Source organism: Chiloscyllium punctatum, chromosome 19 (genome assembly GCF_047496795.1).
Source record: "Chiloscyllium punctatum isolate Juve2018m chromosome 19, sChiPun1.3, whole genome shotgun sequence".
In the NCBI taxonomy this organism is placed as follows: domain Eukaryota; kingdom Metazoa; phylum Chordata; class Chondrichthyes; order Orectolobiformes; family Hemiscylliidae; genus Chiloscyllium; species Chiloscyllium punctatum.
Window position 1 is genome coordinate 61,766,167 of NC_092757.1, and position 18,775 is coordinate 61,784,941.

At 42.5% G+C, this 18,775-nt stretch overlaps 1 protein-coding gene across 1 annotated transcript in view; it reads left to right on the plus strand.

The window, feature by feature from the left end:
- Nucleotides 1–18,775, plus strand: part of LOC140491400 (eosinophil peroxidase-like) — an 81,811-nt gene that overhangs the window by 52,204 nt on the left and 10,832 nt on the right. Inside the window, exons 9-13 of the mRNA XM_072589519.1 lie at nt 6,487–6,647; nt 10,708–10,966; nt 13,141–13,311; nt 13,606–13,843; nt 15,045–15,250. Of these exons, the coding sequence (XP_072445620.1) occupies nt 6,487–6,647; nt 10,708–10,966; nt 13,141–13,311; nt 13,606–13,843; nt 15,045–15,250 (1,035 nt within the window). The remainder of the gene's footprint in view (nt 1–6,486; nt 6,648–10,707; nt 10,967–13,140; nt 13,312–13,605; nt 13,844–15,044; nt 15,251–18,775) is intronic.

The window sequence follows — 18,775 nt, forward strand, 5'->3', positions numbered from 1 at the left end:
CCCACTCCAGCTGCTGGTCACTGGTGTCCCCACTCCAGCTGCTGTTCAGGGTGTACCCACTCCAGCTGCTGGTCACTGATGTCCCCACACCAGCTGCTGGTCACTGGAGTCCCCACTCCAGCTGCTGGTCACTCTTGTCCCCATTCCAGCTGATGGTTCCTGGTGTCCCCACTCCCGCTGCTGGTCACTGGAGTCCCCACTCCAGCTGCTGGTCACTGGTGTCCTCATTCCATCTGCTGGTTCCTGGTGTTCCCCACTCCAGCTGCTCGTCACTGGAGTCCCCACTCCAGCTGCTCGTCACTGATGTCCTCACTCCAGCTGCTGGTCACTGATATCCCAGTTGCTGGTCACTGGATTCCCCACACCAGCTGCTGGTCACTGATGCCCCCACTCCAGCTGCTGGTCACTGGTGTCCCCACTCCAGCTGCTGGTCACTGATGTACCCACACCAGCTGCTGGTCACTGGTGTTCCCACTCCAGCTGCTGGTCACTGATGTCCCCATTCCAGCTGCTGGTCATTGATGTGCTCACTCCAAGTGCTGGTCACTGATGTCCCAGCTGCTGGTCACTGGAGTCCCAACCCCAGCTGCTTGCCCCTGGACTCCCCACTCCAGCTGCTGGTCACTGGTGTCCCCACCACAGCTGCTGGTCACTGCAGTCCCTACTCCAGCTGCTGGTCACTGGAATCCCCACTCCAGCTGATAGTTGCTGATGTACCCACTCCAGCTGCTGGTCACTGGTGTCCCCACTCCAGCTGCTGGTCACTGGAGTCCCCACACCAGCTACTGGTCACTGATGCCCCCACTCCAGCTGCTGGTCACTGGAGTCCCCACTCCAGCTGCTGGTCACTGGAGTCCCCACTCCAGCTGCTGGTCACTGATTTCCCCACTCCAGCTGCTTGTCCCTGGAGTCCCCACACCAGCTGCTGTCACTGGAGTCCCCACTCCAGCTGCTGGTCACTGGAGTCCCTACTCCAGCTGCTGGTCACTGGAGTCCCTACTCCAGCTGCTGGTCACTGGTGTCCCCTCTCCAGCTGCTGGTCACTGGAGTCCCTACTCCAGCTGCTGGTCACTGGAATCCCCACTCCAGCTGATAGTCACTGATGTACCCACTCCAGCTGCTGGTCACTGGTGTCCCCACTCCAGCTGCTGGTCACTGGAGTCCCCACACCAGCTGCTGGTCACTGATGCCCCCACTCCAGCTGCTGGTCACTGGAGTCCCCACTCCAGCTGCTGGTCACTGGAATCTCCACTCCAGCTGCTGGTCACTGATTTCCCCACTCCAGCTGCTGGTCACTGGAGTCCCCACACCAGCTGCTGGTCACTGGATTCCTCAGTCCAGCTGCTGGTCACTGATGTCCCCATTTCAGCTGCTGGTTCCTTGTGTCCCCACTCCAGCTGCTGGTCACTGGAGTCCCCACTCCAGCTGCTGGTCACTGGTGTCCCCACTCCAGCTGTTGGTCACTGGAGTTCCCACTCAAGCTGCTGGTCACTGTTGTCCCCACTCCAGCTGCTGGTTCCTGTTGTCCCCACTCCAGCTGCTAGTCACTGATGTCCCCACTCCAGCTGCTGGTCACTGATGTCCCCACTCCAGCTGCTGGTCACTGGAGTCCCCACTCCATCTGCTGGTCACTGATGTCCCCACTCCAGCTGCTGGTCTCTGGCACCTCCACCCCAGCTGCTGTCACTGGAGTCCCCACTCCAGCTGCTGGTCACTGGAGTCCCCACTCCAGCTGCTGGTCACTGGTGTCCCCACTCCAGCTGCTGGTTCCTGGTGTCTCCAGTCCAGCTGCTGTTTGCTAGTGTTCCTGCTTTAAACCTTCATTCATTGGCATTCCCGCTTCGGAGGCCGAGAGATGGGAGGAAAAGATTGTGAAAAAATGATAAAGAAGAGGTGGAGTGGACGAGCTTGAGCTGGAGCATCCTACATCGCCGACATCCACTTGGAATTTTGGAACAGCCATGAACAGAATGGTCTACTCTTGGTTCATGTTCTGATTCATTCAGATACTGAGTAAGGTCTCCATGACACTTCCCCCATAATGCTCCTGTCCTGTGGGCATACTGCAACTTAACACACCATACATCTAAGTTTGCTCAGTTAACTATTAACTGAAGTAGAATAGTCAAACACTTAAACCTGTTCTACCTTTCAATGAAATCATGGCTATTCCTTCATCAACTCACACCGTCCCATTTGCCTTAATACCCCGGTTAACAACAAATTATCAATTTCCATTTTAAACGTAATCGTTACTCGTGTATCAATTGCTATTTGCAGAGAGTATCAAAATGTAAGTACCCATTGTGTTTAGATGTGTTTCATAATTCTATTCCTGAATAGTTTGGTTCTAATGTCTGCACTATTTTCTTTGTCCTAGTCTCCCCAGCTATTCCATTACAGCCCTCTAACATAAACATATCATAGAGTCATAGAGTCATCTAATTGTATAGCATGGAAACAGACCCTTCAGTTCATGCTGGCAAAATATCCTAAACCAATCTAGTTCCATTTGCTAGCATTTGGCCCATTTCCCTCTCAGCCCTTCCTATTCATGTACCCATCCAGATGCCTTTTAAATGTTGTAATTGTACCAGCCTCCACCACTTCCTCTGGCTGCTCATTCTAACACACACCACCCTCTTCATGTAAAAGCTGCACATTAGGTCCCTTTTAAATATTTTCCCTTTCACCTTACATCAATGACCTCCAGTTTTGGACTACCCTACCCTGGGGAAAAGACCTTGACTACTTGCCTTTCCATGCCCCTTATGTTTTTATAAACCTCTATGAGGTCACCCCTCAGCCTATGAACTCCAGGAAAAATAGCCCCAGCCTATTCAGTGTCTCCCTATAGCTCAAAACCTCCAACCCTGAACCATCCTTGTAAATCTTTTCTGAACCCTTTCAAGTTTAACAATATCTTTCCTATAGCAGAGAGACCAGAGTTGAATGCAGTATTCCAAAAGTGGCCTAACAATGTCCTGTACTGGTGCAAGATGAAATCCCAACTCTTATTTTCAATTCATTGACTAATAAAGGCAAGCATGCCAAACACCTTCTTCACTATCATATCTACCTCGGACTTCACTTTTAAGCAACTATGAACCTGCACTCCGAGGTCTAAGAACTCTTGAAAACCTCCCTATTAAGTGGATAAGCCCTGCTCTGATTTGCCTTTCCAAAATGCAGCACCCCACCTTTATCTAAATTAAATTCCATCTGACACTCCTCCGCCCATTGGCCCATCTGATCAAGATCCTGTTGTACTCTGATGTAACCTTCTTCGCTGTCCAATACACTTTCAATCTTGGTGTCATCTGTAAGCTCACTAATCATACATCCGATGTTCACATCCAAATCACTTATATAAATGATGTAAAGCAGTGGACCAAGCACCGACCTTTCTGACACACCACAGGTCACAGGCCTCCAGTCTGAAAAGTAACCCTCCACTACGACCCTGTCTTCTACCTTCATGCCAGTTCGGTATCCAAATGACAAGTTCTCCCTGCATTCCATGTGATTCTAACCTTGTTAACCAATCTACCCTGAAGAACCTTGTCTATTGCCTTATTGAAATCCATATAGGTCACTTCTGCCACTCTGCCTTCATCAATCCTCTTCGATACTTCTTCAAAAAACACAATCAAGTTAGCGAGACACGATTTCGCATGCACAAAGCCATGCTGACTATCTCTAATCAGTCCTTGCCTTTCATTACACATATAAAACCTGTCCCTCAGGAGGCCCTCCAACAACTTACCCACCACTAATGTCAGGCTCATCAGTCTATAGTACCCTGGCTTTTTCTTACCAGCTTTCTTAAAAAGTGACTCAACATTAACCAACCTCCAGTCTTCCAACACGCTATTGATGATACAAATATCACAGTAAGGGGCCAAACAATCACTTCCCTAGCTTCCCCATATCAGATCCCATGGATTTATCCAGCTTTATGCATTTTAAGATGTCCAGCACCTCCGCCTCTGTAATATGGACATTTTTCAAAATATCGTTATTTATTCCCCCAAGTTCTCTAGCTTCCATCTCCTTTTTCACAGTAAATACTGATGCAAAATACTCATTTAGTATCTCCCCATCTCCTGCGATTCCTGTGATAGGCAGCCTTGCTGATCTTTAAGGGGCCATATTCTCTCCCTAATTACTGTTTTGTCTTGGATGTATTTGCAGAATCCCTTTGGATTCTCCTTGACCCTATTTGCCAAAGCTATCTCATGTCCTCTTTTTGCCCTCCTAATTTCCCTCTTGATGAATGGTACCCAGTGCTTACATTCTCTATTGATCCATGGTATATTATAGGATTAATCCCAGACCAACAGGGCTGTAGCTTTAAGACGGTTACACAACATCACAACACCTGCATAGAGGTACCCACTTCACCTTCACTGTCTCTGCCTGTAATGGAATTAGTTATACAATGTGTAGTCAGTAGTGTAATGTTCAGTAAGCGCAGAATCCTGACTACGTGTGTATGTCTGTGATATAGAGCCATGGACATTGATAATTTTGTTAATAAACTTCCAAATGTCTATCTCAACAAAAAGGCAACTCTCTATGAGATATATTATGTAGATTCACATGTAAAATAACACATCAGTGAACAGTAGACTATATACAGAGAAACCGACACAGCCTCACCAAATCAGCATTGTTTCAAACGCTCTGTCGGGTATTGTCTTGTATGATTTCCTGTGGTGTTGATATTTTTAACTGTACACATTCAATAATATGATCATTAGAACACCATACTATATACATTAAAGCAGTATTGCTTCACCAACCACCAGACACAGTTCTGCTAAGTCTGCTCTAAGTGTGGAAAATACCTTTTCCAACTATACCTTCATCTCTTAAATTACAGGAAATACAATCTAATGTGTAAACACTTCTCAGAGTTTAATCCTTAGGTTGCAGGTATAATTGTATTAAGTCTATGCTGCCCTTCTTCAATGACCAATGTATACTTTCTAAGATCTGGCACCAAAGATTGCATTCCAGGTCTAGGTTAACCAGCATTTTGTATAGAAAAAACAGAATTGCTGCCCCTTGTATTCTTGTCCTTAAAATATAAAGGCCGACATTCCAATAGAGTTTTTAAACTATTTGCTGCACCTGTTCATGGTGTTTTATTAATTCAGGTACACGGATCCTTTTGGACCTCTACTATTTCCGCCTTTTCACTATTTAGAAAGCACTCTGCCCCATCCTTTCACATCCTAAATAAATGTCCTCATCAGCTCGTAGATTCCTTCGCTGAGTTGGTGTGGTTTTCTGCAGAGGTTTCGTCACCTCGCCAGGTGACATCATCAATGCATCTTTGATACAGTGTTGGTGGTCTGTGCACCTGGTATTTATCTGTCTCTTTTTTTCTGGTACTTCCAGTTCTGTAACTGAGTGGTTTGTGTACAGGGTCCAGTTCAATGTGTTTATTGATTGAGTTCCAGTTGGAGTGCCAGGCTTCAAGGACCTCTCTCACATGTCTCTATTTAGCCTGTGCTAGGATGGTTACATTGTCCCAGTTGAATTCTTATCCTTTGTTGGCTGTGTGGTTGGAAATGAGAGTCTAGCAGTGGTGAGTCGATGCTCATGCACTCATATGGTCAGTTTTTTTCTTGTTTGTCCTTTGTAGTGTTTTCACAGTCTTTGCAGGATATCTTGTAGGTAACATTCATCCTATTGGATGTTGGTATTGGGTCTTTAACTTTTGTGAGGAACTGGTGAAATGTCCTTATATTTGCCTTCATTGAGTTCCATTTGCCAGAGTTTGCCATTCACTTAATCCATCCACAAGGGGGCATAGCTTTAAATTAAGGGGGGGTAGATATAGGACTGATGTTAGGGGTAGGTTCTTCACTCAGCGAGTCGTAAGTTCATGGAATGCCCTGCCAGTAGCAGTAGTGGACTCTCCCTCTTTATGGGTATTTAAGCGGGCATTGGATAGGTATATGGAGGATAGTGGGTTAGTGTAGGTTAGGTGGGCTTTGATCGGCGCAACATCGAGGGCCGAAGGGCCTGTACTGCGCTGTATTCTTCTATGTTCTATGTTCTATCTCTCTATTATGTTATGCCTCAATCTATGTAACTTGTGAAACTGCCGGTCTTTATATAACCCACAAATTCATTTGTAGCTTTCTGATCCTGCATGTAAGTTATTAATAAATAAGATGAAAAATTGAGGTTACATCACAAGTCTTCATGGGTCTTGGGTTCATGTAATCCAAATCTATTTCACTTAAAGTCTATTTACAGTAATTGCTTCAAGGAAAATGTTATCCTGTCATTTGTGGTTACATATTAGTACAGGTCCTTAAGGGAAAGTTGTGTGCTAACCCACTGCACGATTCAGTCCGTTATTCCATTGTAATACATCCCTTATTCACCAGTCTGGGCTCATACCTCATGCTATAGATTCAATTTTGCCTACCTACATATTATTTATGCATGTTAATCATGTTCACACAGGCGATAACCGTGCAAATGAAAACCTGGGATTACTCAGCTTTCATACATTATTCCTTCGGGAACACAATCGCTTGGCGAGAGAACTGAAGAAGTTGAATCCACATTGGAGTGGAGAAACGATCTACCAGGAGGCGAGGAAAATCATTGGAGCATTTCAACAGGTAGAGAAAGAAATGGATCCATCTTGAATCAAATAGCGGATTTAGGATGAGGGATTCTCAAAACATTATGTCAACAACATGCCCATCGTTTATTGCAATCTATTTGTTAGAGATTGATTGGTATGATTTGTCAACAGTTCCATTACCATTAAAACACATTAATTAAAGGGTAGCAGAGGACAAAATGGATAGAGCCTCACCTCTTCTTCATCTGGCATTTGACATAATTATGTCTCTGTATGTTGCTGTATGTGAGATTCCATGTCTAGGTATGAAAATCTCTTGCTCAAAGCCATTCTTTGAACATAACAGAAATGAATGACTTGTTATGATCCCAGTAAAGACTGCCAAGTATATGTTCCATTCTGACTGGAGACAGAATGTATCATAAATTTGACAGTCTTTTCTAGAAACCTAACAAGTCACTTATTTCTATTATCTTTAAAATAGTGGGGCGTGTGACACACTAAGAGAGAAAAGGCACAAGATTTTATAATTTAAAAAAAAAGCAATAAACTACTGTATAAAGTTTGATCCGTGCAATCTATGATATAAACATAATCTAACATCCAATTAGAATTAAGATGTAGTAAAATGGAAACAAAGTTGCTATAGTGAAGCACACCACAGACTACATTAAAGAGCAAATACAGCTAAGCTATATCCTGCAAATTTCTCAGCAAGTTTCCCCATGCTCCCAAAATGTTATTGACATGGTGGGTCACCACATCTCATTAAAACTTTACCTGGGGTTGCAATTTTTTCTCTTACTTCAGAACTAACTCAGAGGTCACTCTGTCAGAGACTGCTTAAGATTAGATTAGATTCCCTACAGTGTGGAAACAGGCCATTTGGCCCAACAAGTCCACACCAACCCTCCAAAGAGTAACCAAACCAGACCCATTCCCCAACATTTAATCCTGACTAATGGACCTGAAACTATGAGCAATTTGGCATGGCCAATTCACCTGATCTGCACATCTTTGGACTGTGGAAGGAAACCATAGCACCTAGAGGAAACCCACGCAGACACGGGGAGAATGTGCAAACTCCACACAGATAGTTGTTTGAGGCAGGAATCAAACCCAGGTGCCTGGTGCTATGAGGCAGCAGTGCTAACCACTGAGCCACCGCACCACCCTAAATGACTGCTGGCTTTTCTTCTGTGGGAACCTTGCTCCCACTGGATTCTTGCAGATTATACCTAGCATTTACTCACAGGCACAACTCCAGCTGATGGTGGGGTGGAAGGGAGTAGGTCCACAGCTAATAATAATCCTAGTAGTTAGTACTAAATTATACAATTGATTTATTACTTGACTTCATCAAGCACAATCACACTTACTTTGTACAAGTTCAATTAAAACTAACTTAACTCAATACAAGTTTAATACAGGCATTTTTATATAAAACTTCAAAAATCCAAAATTGCAGAACTTAATGATTGCAGGCCCCAAGCCAAAGATGCATGCATAATTAAAAGCAAATTACTGCAGATGCTGGAATCTGAAACCAAAAGAGAAAATTCTGGAAAATCTCAGCAGGTCTGGCAGCATCTGTAAGGAGATAAAAGAGCTGACGTTTCAAGTCTAACTGATCCTTTGTCAAAGCTGTCAATAATTATAGAACATAGAACATAGAAAAATACAGCACAGTACAGGCCCTTCGGCCCTCGATGTTGCGCCGACCGAAGCCTACCTAACCTACACTAGCCCAATAATCTCCATATGCTTGTCCAATGCCCGCTTAAATGACCATAAAGAGGGAGAGTCCACCACTGCTACTGGCAGGGCATTCCATGAACTCACAACCTGCTCATGTATTCCTCTGGCTCTGGATTTGTTTTGCCTGTTAGCTTCCTTCCCTCCATCTTCACATATTTCTGTTTGTTTCTATTTATTTGTTAGTTTACGTAGGTAAAGGGATAATTTTCACCTTTACTCCTTGGACAATGAATTGGTGGTGAAGATTTCCTTTTTTTTATAGAAATTATTGGACCTGGGACTTTTGTTCTTTAAGAGACACACAACATATTCTGCTCTGCCAGTTTATTGTCGAAATAATGAAAGCAAAAATTATCCCCTCATCCTTTCAACTTGTTAACCTATTGAGTTATCCAGATGCTCAGCTTTGTAGTATTTACTCATTGCTTGAACAGAATGCTAAGTATAATATGGTTGGGATTTTGCAGTTTTCGGGTGAGGGTTTTAGATAGGAGTGGAGCTTTAGTTCCAGGAAAAGCAAAGCAAGGGGTAGATCTGTGAGTCTCGGAGGCCACCCACTTGCCTTCGGTCCAGTCACTTGGACCTGCAAAATGCATGCAGATTAATCAACATCTCAACCCCTATAAGAACTGACAGCCTGCCCATGCTGGTCCAACAGTGGAGTAGGCCAGGTCCTTCTTGTCCCACTGAGAGCTGAAGCAATTAGAGTCTTGGGCAGGATGAGGCCTTTTGGTGGTTATTAATTGACCACTTAACAGCCTTCTTCGTCAGTGAGTCAAGGTGGTCAAAACCTCATTTCTGAGGTGGCAGGAAAGATGCCAGTATAACCATGGTGCTCACCTGTCCAATTAGCCTACCTCCCAACAGCTTCTCTGCTTCTTCTCATGTCTTCACTCTCCCTTGGTGGATCCTGAGACATGAAGGCTGCACAACTACAACATCAAGTATGTGTTTATTAATGGCACACATTCAAGTCTTTCCAACCAGAGAGTAATTTCGAACATGATCAAACTTTAATGCTGCTGACTCTAATTCATTCTAGGAGAGTAACTGGACAGTGTAATGTAGAGAAGCCTGCAATCACTAAGATTTATCATTTTATATTTCCAAATTTCATTTAAGAATGCCTATACCAAACCGTATTGAATTCTTGACTGATAAACCTACAGGGTTTGTGGTGTTTGTAAAGAACATTGATTTGTTCTTACTAATGTTTAATGGGAAGAAATTACAAAGTTGGAGTTTTCTATATAATTCTGGGATCACATACTCTCAGCTGTAATACAGATCAAAGGATTAAGGGCAAAATGCTTTAGCCCTATATTTAGCCCATGCCCCATTGAATTTTCTGAAACGTTCATTGGACGTGGCATCGTTGACTGGGCAGCATTTATTGTCCATCCCTTGTTGCACTTGAGATGGTAGTGGTGCGCTATCTCTTGACCCACTGCAGTCCAAGTGCTATAGGTAGCCCCACAGGATTGCATGATTTTGACCGAGCAACAGTGAAGGAACTACAATATATTTCCAAGTCAGGATGGTGAGTGGCTTGAGGGGAACTTGCAAGTAGTGGTATTCCCATATATCTGCTACCCTTGTCCTTCTAGATGGAAGCAGAGAGGTGCTTGGAAGATGCTGTCTAAGGATCTTTTTGGTGAATTTCTCCAATGCACCTTGTAGATATTACACATGACTCCTGCTGAGCATTTGTAAGGGAGGAAGTGATTGCTTGTGGATGTGATGCCAATCAATTGGGTTGCTTTGACCTGGATGGTGTCAAGCTTCTTGAGTATTGTTAGAGTTGCACCCATCCAGGCAATTGGGGCATATTCCATCACACTCCTGACTTGTGCCTCTTAGATTGGGGACAGACTTTGGGGAGTCAAAAGGTGGGTTACTCACTGCAGTATTCCTAGTCTCTGAACTGCTATTGTAGCCACTATATCTATGTGGTGGGACCAACTGGGTTCCTAGTCAATGCTAACACCCCCAGGAGGTTGATAATGGGGAATTCAGTGATGGTAACACCATTGAATGTTAAGGAGCAGCAATTAGATTGTCTCTTATTGCATATGGTCAAAGCCTGGCATTTGTGAGGCACGAATGTTACTTGCCATTTGTCAGCCCAATCCTGGATGTTGTCTACATCTTGTTGCATTTGAACATGGACTACTTCAGTATCTGAGGAGTTGCTGCCTATTTTGGAGCAAAGGATTACAGTGAGGAAAAATAAGAAAAGCTGGTAAAAAAAATTAACAGAGAACATACCTGTAGTGACTATTCCAAACACTAAACTTGCTCATCACTTATAAAGATTAATAATTGTGTTTTGACAGATAATAAATTATAGGGATTATGTTCCCCTAGTAATTGGCAAGGATGCAACAGGAAAATATCTCCGTCAATACCAAGGCTACAATGCATCAGTAGATCCCAGCCTCTCTAATGTTTTCGCTACAGCAGCAATGCGCTTTGGACATGTCACGATTCAGCCAACCATGAAACGTTATAATGAAAAATACCAGGAGGACCCGAGGTATCCCAGCATGCTCCTGCATGACACCTTTTTTGCTACAGGGAATTTACTTGAGAAAGGTACTCAACATCACTTTTCCCCCTTGAAATAAACAGCAGCTCAGATGTCTATAAAATAACAACCAATTCAAATTATGAATGCTCACTGGTTAAGTGTGTGCTGGATTATAGAACATTGGTCTAATTTTAGCTTTCAGAATTAATAAGCAGCTTTTACAGATGGATAAAGTTAGAAAAAGTATACTACTGTCCCATCAAGCACTCATGTAAATCACAGGCTAGATAGAGAATAAAGTTCTCTCCACCATGTTACGTCAAATACTCATGACCAGGTATGGCATGAGTGCTGGAAATTACAAGATCAGAAATGAATCTGAAGTCTCTCTGGCAACATGTTCTACTTTGAACAGCAAACACTTCTTATATCCTTACGCAATACAATGATATGTATGTTCCATGTGTGTATCTACACTAAAGATGACCCTCAGTCATCTACTAGCTAATGTAACTATAATATTTCCATATAATCTTCTCCAACAATCTCTTGATACACACACTAACCTCAATCAAACAGTTATACCTAAATTATATCTGCATATCTCCTCCAAGTCCAGATTTTCTCTCTACCATCTTTTCATTATCTTCCCTTCCACAGTGGGGTAATAGGTGGGTGCAGGATTGACTATAAAATCAGACACTATTACATGACTCAAATAATCAAACACCCACGATCGAACAATTGAATATGATGAGAATCGTGGCAGTGGTATTTTCCCCAACATCTAACCAACCCCACAGATATTTTATGATAGTTAGGGCTATGAGGGGCAGACAGGAAAGTAAAAGCCACAGTCGAAGAATCTTGACCATATTGAATGGTGGAACAGGTTCAATAGGCCGAAATGGCTGATTGCTGCTTTGCCTTCTTATGATCTTCTTATGTAAATGATTTAAAACATATCAAACCTAATGTCAATGTTATATACTTTCCACTTAACTCCATATCTTCCTCTGTTTCAAATATTTATCCAATATTCTTGTAAGTGATACAATGGTTGCACTGCAATGCATCAAAGTTGCATTGGAAAAGCTTCCATGTGTCTATAGTAAAGCATTTCTTTCACTGTACATTGGGAAACATGACAATAAATCAATCAATAATTTTCTACATCATAGAAACTTCAGTCTTCATCTAAAATTTCAAAATAGATAACTCCTCATCGCAGTCTCCCTAATTAGACAAAATAATCTACATTTCATTTCATCAAAATCTTTGTAACTTAACAATAAATTATACTAAATCACCTCTTATTGTCTTGTCTGCCAGTGAAAATCACCTCAAATCATTTCATTGCACCCCTATGTTTTATAGTTACCAATCCCAGATTAAATCTGCCATATACTGTTTAGTGTTTTAATACATAATTACATTAATTCCTAAAGCTACTCTAAGTACTCAAACAATGGCCTCTCAAATCCTTTGTTCAAATTTAAATTTTATTTCTTATGTTTTGTACTCTATGCCCTTATTTAGAAATATAAAATGCAGTCAGCTCTTTCTTATGGTTCTTTCAACCTGTTGTTATTTCCAGGGAATTAAATTTGACTGCTCACCTCCTTCTATTCATCTATTCATTTCAATGTCCTTCGATCAAGCCTTGCTTGAATCACTCACAGATATTTTTACTTTACATTTATTCACTTTAAATCAGAACCATCAGTCTCTATCTCTTCCACTTATCCATTGGTGGTAAATTTTCATCTTCATCATCTGCGTGATAATCTGGTCAAGTGGTCACCCAAATTGCCCATCCATCCATGCATCCCATTTATCCGACAATCTATTGCATTTTCAACTCAATGAAATCAGTGGAATGACTGATCTATCAATTTTCCCTTGTCATTACTCACATATCTTTCCTTATATGCCTTTATTTTCTGAGTGATTCCTCCTTTCCACTTTTCACAATTGCTTTCTGTATTGATTAATATAAAATATATCTACAGTAACCCATCAAACACTCCCAAATCAAACATAAGTCATTTGCAGATTATCTGATCAGTAATTTTGATTTGAACTAATGCTGATGCACAACTTCAAGTTTTAGGTTAACAGTTTCAAGGTAAAGTTTTAAGAAGACATAAAATGTGAAAGTAGCACACATAGTTGCAAATGTTCTACTGCAAAAGAAAGAAGAATTAAACTTGAAATAGCAATGTGTTTTGATTTTTAGGTGGAATTGACCCAATCATTCGAGGCTTGTTTGGTTACCCTGCCAAATTGCAGTCCCAAAGCTCCATGATGCCAGATGAACTACGTGAGAAGTTGTTTGTACCACCACACCACATAGGGCTGGACCTGTCTGCCATAAACATACAGCGCTCTCGAGACCATGGGCTTCAGGGTAATAGAAAATGACTACAGTAAAAAGCTGGTCTGCTAATTCAACTGTTTCAGTCTCAAGCGTAATTGATGATGCTTTTCCTGCCTCTCTGCACATTCTGATTATAGTTCACTAAGCACAAAATCTACATTTGATGAAATGGACCAGCAAGCACATTGAGAAATAGATTTTGTTGTGCTTAATTTGAAATTAGTGAAGACATCATACTCTGCATCTTCTTTCACTAATTTTATTTTGTACTTACCTTAAATTAGAAACAGAACAATAATCACCATCTTTACTCTTTAAATTCAGGTTATAATGCGTGGCGCAGGTTCTGTGGACTTTCTGAACCCCAAAATATTTTGGATCTTTCTCGCGTCCTTAACAATATGGAACTTGCAACTAACCTCCTTAAGTTGTATGGAAGTCCAGACAACATTGATGTGTGGCTGGGGGGCATCTCAGAACCATTCATGGAAGATGGCAGGGTCGGTCCTCTGTTTGCCTGTTTGATAGGACAACAATTCAAGAACCTGAGAGATGGAGACAGGTAAGAGAAATATTGAGACTTTCAAAGAAATCAATTTGTACACTGTGTTACAGTCTTCCCCCTTCAATGAAACAGCTTTTCCCTCCAGGTGGCCTAAATTTTGTTTCTCAGTGATTACCAAAAACATGGATCAAAAGTTGGCATTGCTAGCCCTAATGCTTCCATCTCATTCACTACTCATCCCACACTTACCACTATAACCTCCACCATGATACACCCAGTTCTCTTCCACAATATTATTATCGTGTTTAGACATCCTCTTAACTGCAGTTTCTAGAATTTCAGACATTTCCAACATTATCGCCATTAAAATTACCATTGGATCCTTGATTTGGAGACCGCCAGTTTTGGACTGAGGTGTACAAAGTTAAAAATCACACAACACCAGATGACCACCGGATGAAGGAGCAGCGCTCCAAAAGCTAGTGCTTCCAAATAAACCTGTTGGACTATAATCTGGTGTTGTGTGATTTTTAACATAGGATCCTTGACACATATGTCATTGTATTGATGAACATTTGCAACCTCACCTCCGCTGACTAATGTAACAGAAATACCAGAAGAAGCTTGTTGGTAGCTTCTCTTCCCTTTTCCCTTTCAGATCAGAAATCTGTTGATCATGAGTCTTATTTCACAGACCTGCTGAAAAATACTACTTTCCAATATATGTATGCCATATTTCAGACCTGAGACACACCGATAGGCCTCTAGGCTTTGACAATGCAAGTGTAGATGTATCTGCACCAACACAGGTCCCTACAATTTGACAGTTTTAGAATCTGAACTCCTGAGTTAAAGAAAGACTCAGGCAAGTCAACAAGATGGACTATTTCAACATTTTAATATATCTGAATACATTTATCCCTATATGATATCATTTAATCCCAAGTGCTAACTGTAGTAGGAGAATAGGTGAAGACTAATTCTCAATGCCCTTTAGTGCTAACAGGTATAAACTGCAGAATAGAACAAGAAAGAAGTTATAATGATAGAGTGTCTACCACGTCCCTTGGAAAAGTTCCAAATTCTTCACATAGATTAATGACCTTGTACAGTGACTGTTGCTAAGTTTTCAATTATTCCCAGTAATGTCTTACAGACACAATATCCAATTAATCTTTCTTTATTGAAATTGTTTGAGTGATAAATGTACGCCAGAGCATTTACACCCGTCTGAATTATCGTGTTTTTTGTGCTTTAGATTCTGGTGGCAGAACAAAGACGTTTTTACTGCCAACCAGCAGCAGGCTCTTCAACAAATTTCATTCCCCAGATTGATCTGTGAGAACACCAAGATTGAAGACGTCCCGCAGGACGTGTTTAGATACAGGCCATTCCCAGAAGGATATGTCAAATGCAACCACATTCCACGGGTAGACTTGAGTTCCTGGAAAGAGAGCACTAATGGTATGACACTGTTGGGCCTTTCCTAGGATTCTGACATTTGGGTTCATTGTGTTTCTCCTTAAACTCGGCTCGTGACTGATGACAGTGTAAGAAGGTGCTAGTAAGCAGTTTCAAAGCTGTGCTGATGTGATTTGATAGTTTGGACGTGAGAAATGCCATGTAAGGCAACCTTATTTCTATTGCTTTCCTTTGTTTTCTTCTACCTCTCAAGATCAGCCCTGCAATTTGCTGAAAGGAGAGAGATCAGCTGAATGTTGTGTGGAAGCTTCTACTTCTCTGGAGAATTATGGATCAGGGCATCTTTAAGCTCTGAGCAATCATGTCCAATATTGCTTCTTTCACCAGTCGTGATATTTAATGTGAGGATGTTCAGATTTAGATGTACAAAGCATATTGTGAATTCAATCTAGATTTCTAACATGCAATTAAGGAAGGGGCTTGTTTGAATTATTAAGTGTTAAATAAAATAAAACTCGTAAAGCTGTCATTGGCTGTTGAAACAGGCTTTGCTACTCTCTCTTCAAATTGAAAAGAAACTAAAATTTTGATTCTAGTCCTTTAATCATTTGGTGCCCACATTTTAATAGAAATATTTCTCCTCAGGAGAAATCCTTCCGGTATCCATTTTATATAGGCCCCTCAAGATCTTCTTTAAAACATAAGATCACATGTAATTCTTCTAAATTTCATGTGATACTGGTTTAACCTGTTCAATATTTTTTCATTAGCTTGCTTTTCCCCAGGAAAGAGTCAAGTAGGCCATCTCCAATCTGTTTCTAAAGCAATTACATTTTTTTTTCTAAAAAGGAGACCAAAACATGACACAGTACTTCAGATATGACCATATCAATGCCTTGAACAACTGCAGTAAAACTTCCGGACTCTTATATTCTAAATCCTTTACAATGAAGAATTACATTCCACTTGCCTTCCCAATTACCTGCTGTACCTGCACCTTAGCTTCTGTACCCTCAGGCTTGCAGACTCTCAGTTTAAATAGTATTCTGCTTTTCAATCCTTCCTGTCAAAGGTTCATACTTACCCACATTATATCTCATCTTCCAATTTTTTTGCCGATTCACTTAACCCAGATGGAGACTTTCCACCTCCTTTTAGCACCTTACCTTCATGCATAGCTCAAAGTCACGGGAACTTTAACTATCATACATACAGTCCCATCATCTAAATAAGTGGTATATATTGTAGTTGAGGGCATTAGTTTGGTCACAGCTGTAGTAATGTATGTAGTTCAAATCACGACACTATATAAAGGATGTGATGCATTAGAGAGCATGTTAAAGCAAACCTGGAATTAAGAGTCTAACAATGGCCATGAATCAATGGTCAATTGTCAGAAAAATGCATCTGCTTCTCTAATATCCTTCAGGGAAGTAAACCTTGCCAGCCTCACCTCATCTGGTCTGCATGTGACTCCAGAGCCATAGCAATGTGATTGATTCTTAACTGCCCTCTGGGCAATAAATGCTGGCCTAGCCAGTGGCATCCTCATCCCATGAATGATTTAAAAATACACGTTGCCTAGACTGGTTTATTTCAGCTATGGAGGGAGACCAGATAACTGGAGCAGAGAAGTCTGAGGTGTACAAAGTTCTGAGGGGCATGAACAGTGCAGGTAGGGACAAAGTTGTCCCCTCTATTCATTGTGAATGCTACCTTGTCAAAACATTCTAATAGATTAATTAAACATGATGTCCCTCTCAAAGCCAGGTTGGCTCTGCCTGATCACATCACAATTTTTAAAATAAAAGCAAAGTACTGAGATGCTGGACATCTGAAACACAGGTAGTTCGAGGATAACACGAGTTCCAGCAGCGTGATTTGGCTATGACGTTGCTCGTGAATTAAGGAATGGTATTTTTGAGAGCATTTACCTCCGTTAGCAATAGAGCGATTCCAGCAGGGATCAGTTTGCGCACTTCATTCAGAGCATGCGCCAGTGTCTGCGCTGGTCTTTGTGCCATTCTGCGTATTCACCAGTGTGCGCGCTGGTCTTTGTGCCATTCTGTGTATGCACCGGTGTCTGCGCTGGTCTTTGTGCCATTCGGTGCATGGACCGGTGTCTGCGCTGGCATTTGTGCCATTCTGTGTATGGACCAGTGTCTGCACTGGCGTTTGTGCCATTCTGTGTATGCACCGGTGTTTGCGTTAGTTTTTGAGCTGTTCTGTTCATGCACCAGTGTCTGCGCTGGTCTTGGTGCCATTCTGTGTATGGACCGGTGTCTGCGTTGGCATTTGTGCCATTCTGTGCATGGACCGGTGTCTGCTCTGGTTTTTGTGCCATTCTCTGCATGCACCAATGTCAGTGCTGGCATTTGTGCCAGTTTGTGTATGGGCCGGTGTCTGCGCTGGTCTTTGTGCCATTCTGTGTATGGATCGGTGTCTGCGCTGGTCTTTGTGCCATTCTGTGCACGGACCAGTGTCTGCACTGGTCTTTGTGCCATTCTGTGCATGGAACGGTGCCTGCTCTGGTTTTGGTGCCATTCTATGCATGCACTAGTGTCTGCGCTGGTCTTTGTGCCATTCTGTACATGGACGGGTGTCTACGCTTGCATTTGTGCCATTCTGTGCATACATCAGGGTCTGCGCTGGTGTTTGTACCATTCTGTGTATGGACCGGTGTCTGCGCTGGTCTTTGTGCCATTGTGTACATGCACCGGTTTCTGCACTGGTCTTTGTGCCATTCTGTGCATGCGCCAGTGTCCGCGCTGGTCATTGTGCCATTCTGCGCATGCACCAGTGTCTGCGTTGGTCTTTGTGCTATTCTGTGCATGGTGCAGTGTCTGGGCTGGCCTTTGTGCCATTCTGTGCATGGACCGGGGTCTGTGCTGGCACTTGTGCCATTCTGTGCACGGACCGGTGTCTGCGCTGGTTTTTGTGCAATACTGTGCATGCATCCATGTCTGCGTAAGTCTTTGTGCCATTCTGTACATGGACCGGTGTCTGCGCTGGCATTTGTGCCATTCTGTGCGTGCGACAATGTCAGCGCTGGTGTTGGTGCCATTCAATGCATGTGCCAATGTCAATAGACAATAGACAATAGACAATAGATGCAGGAGTAGGCCATTCAGCCCTTCGAGCCTGCACCGCCATTCAATATGATCATGGCTGATCATTCCCAATCAGTATCCTGTTCCAGCCTTATCTCCTTAACCCTTGACTCCACCATCTTTAAGAGCTCTATCCAATTCTTTCTTAAATGAATCCAGAGACTGGGTCTCCACTGCCCTCTGGGGCAGAGCATTCCACACAGCCACCACTCTCTGGGTGAAGTAGTTTCTCCTCATCTCTGTCCTAAATGGTCTACCCCGTATTTTTAAGTTGTGTCCTCTGGTTCGGCACTCCCCCATCAGCGGAAATTTGTTTCCTCCTGCCAGAGTGTCCAATCCTTTCATAATCCTATACGTTTTCAATCAGATCCCCAGTCAGCGCTGGTGTTAGTGCCATTCTGTGCATGGACTGGTGTCTGCGCTTGCATTTGTGCCATTCTGTGTATGGACTGGTGTG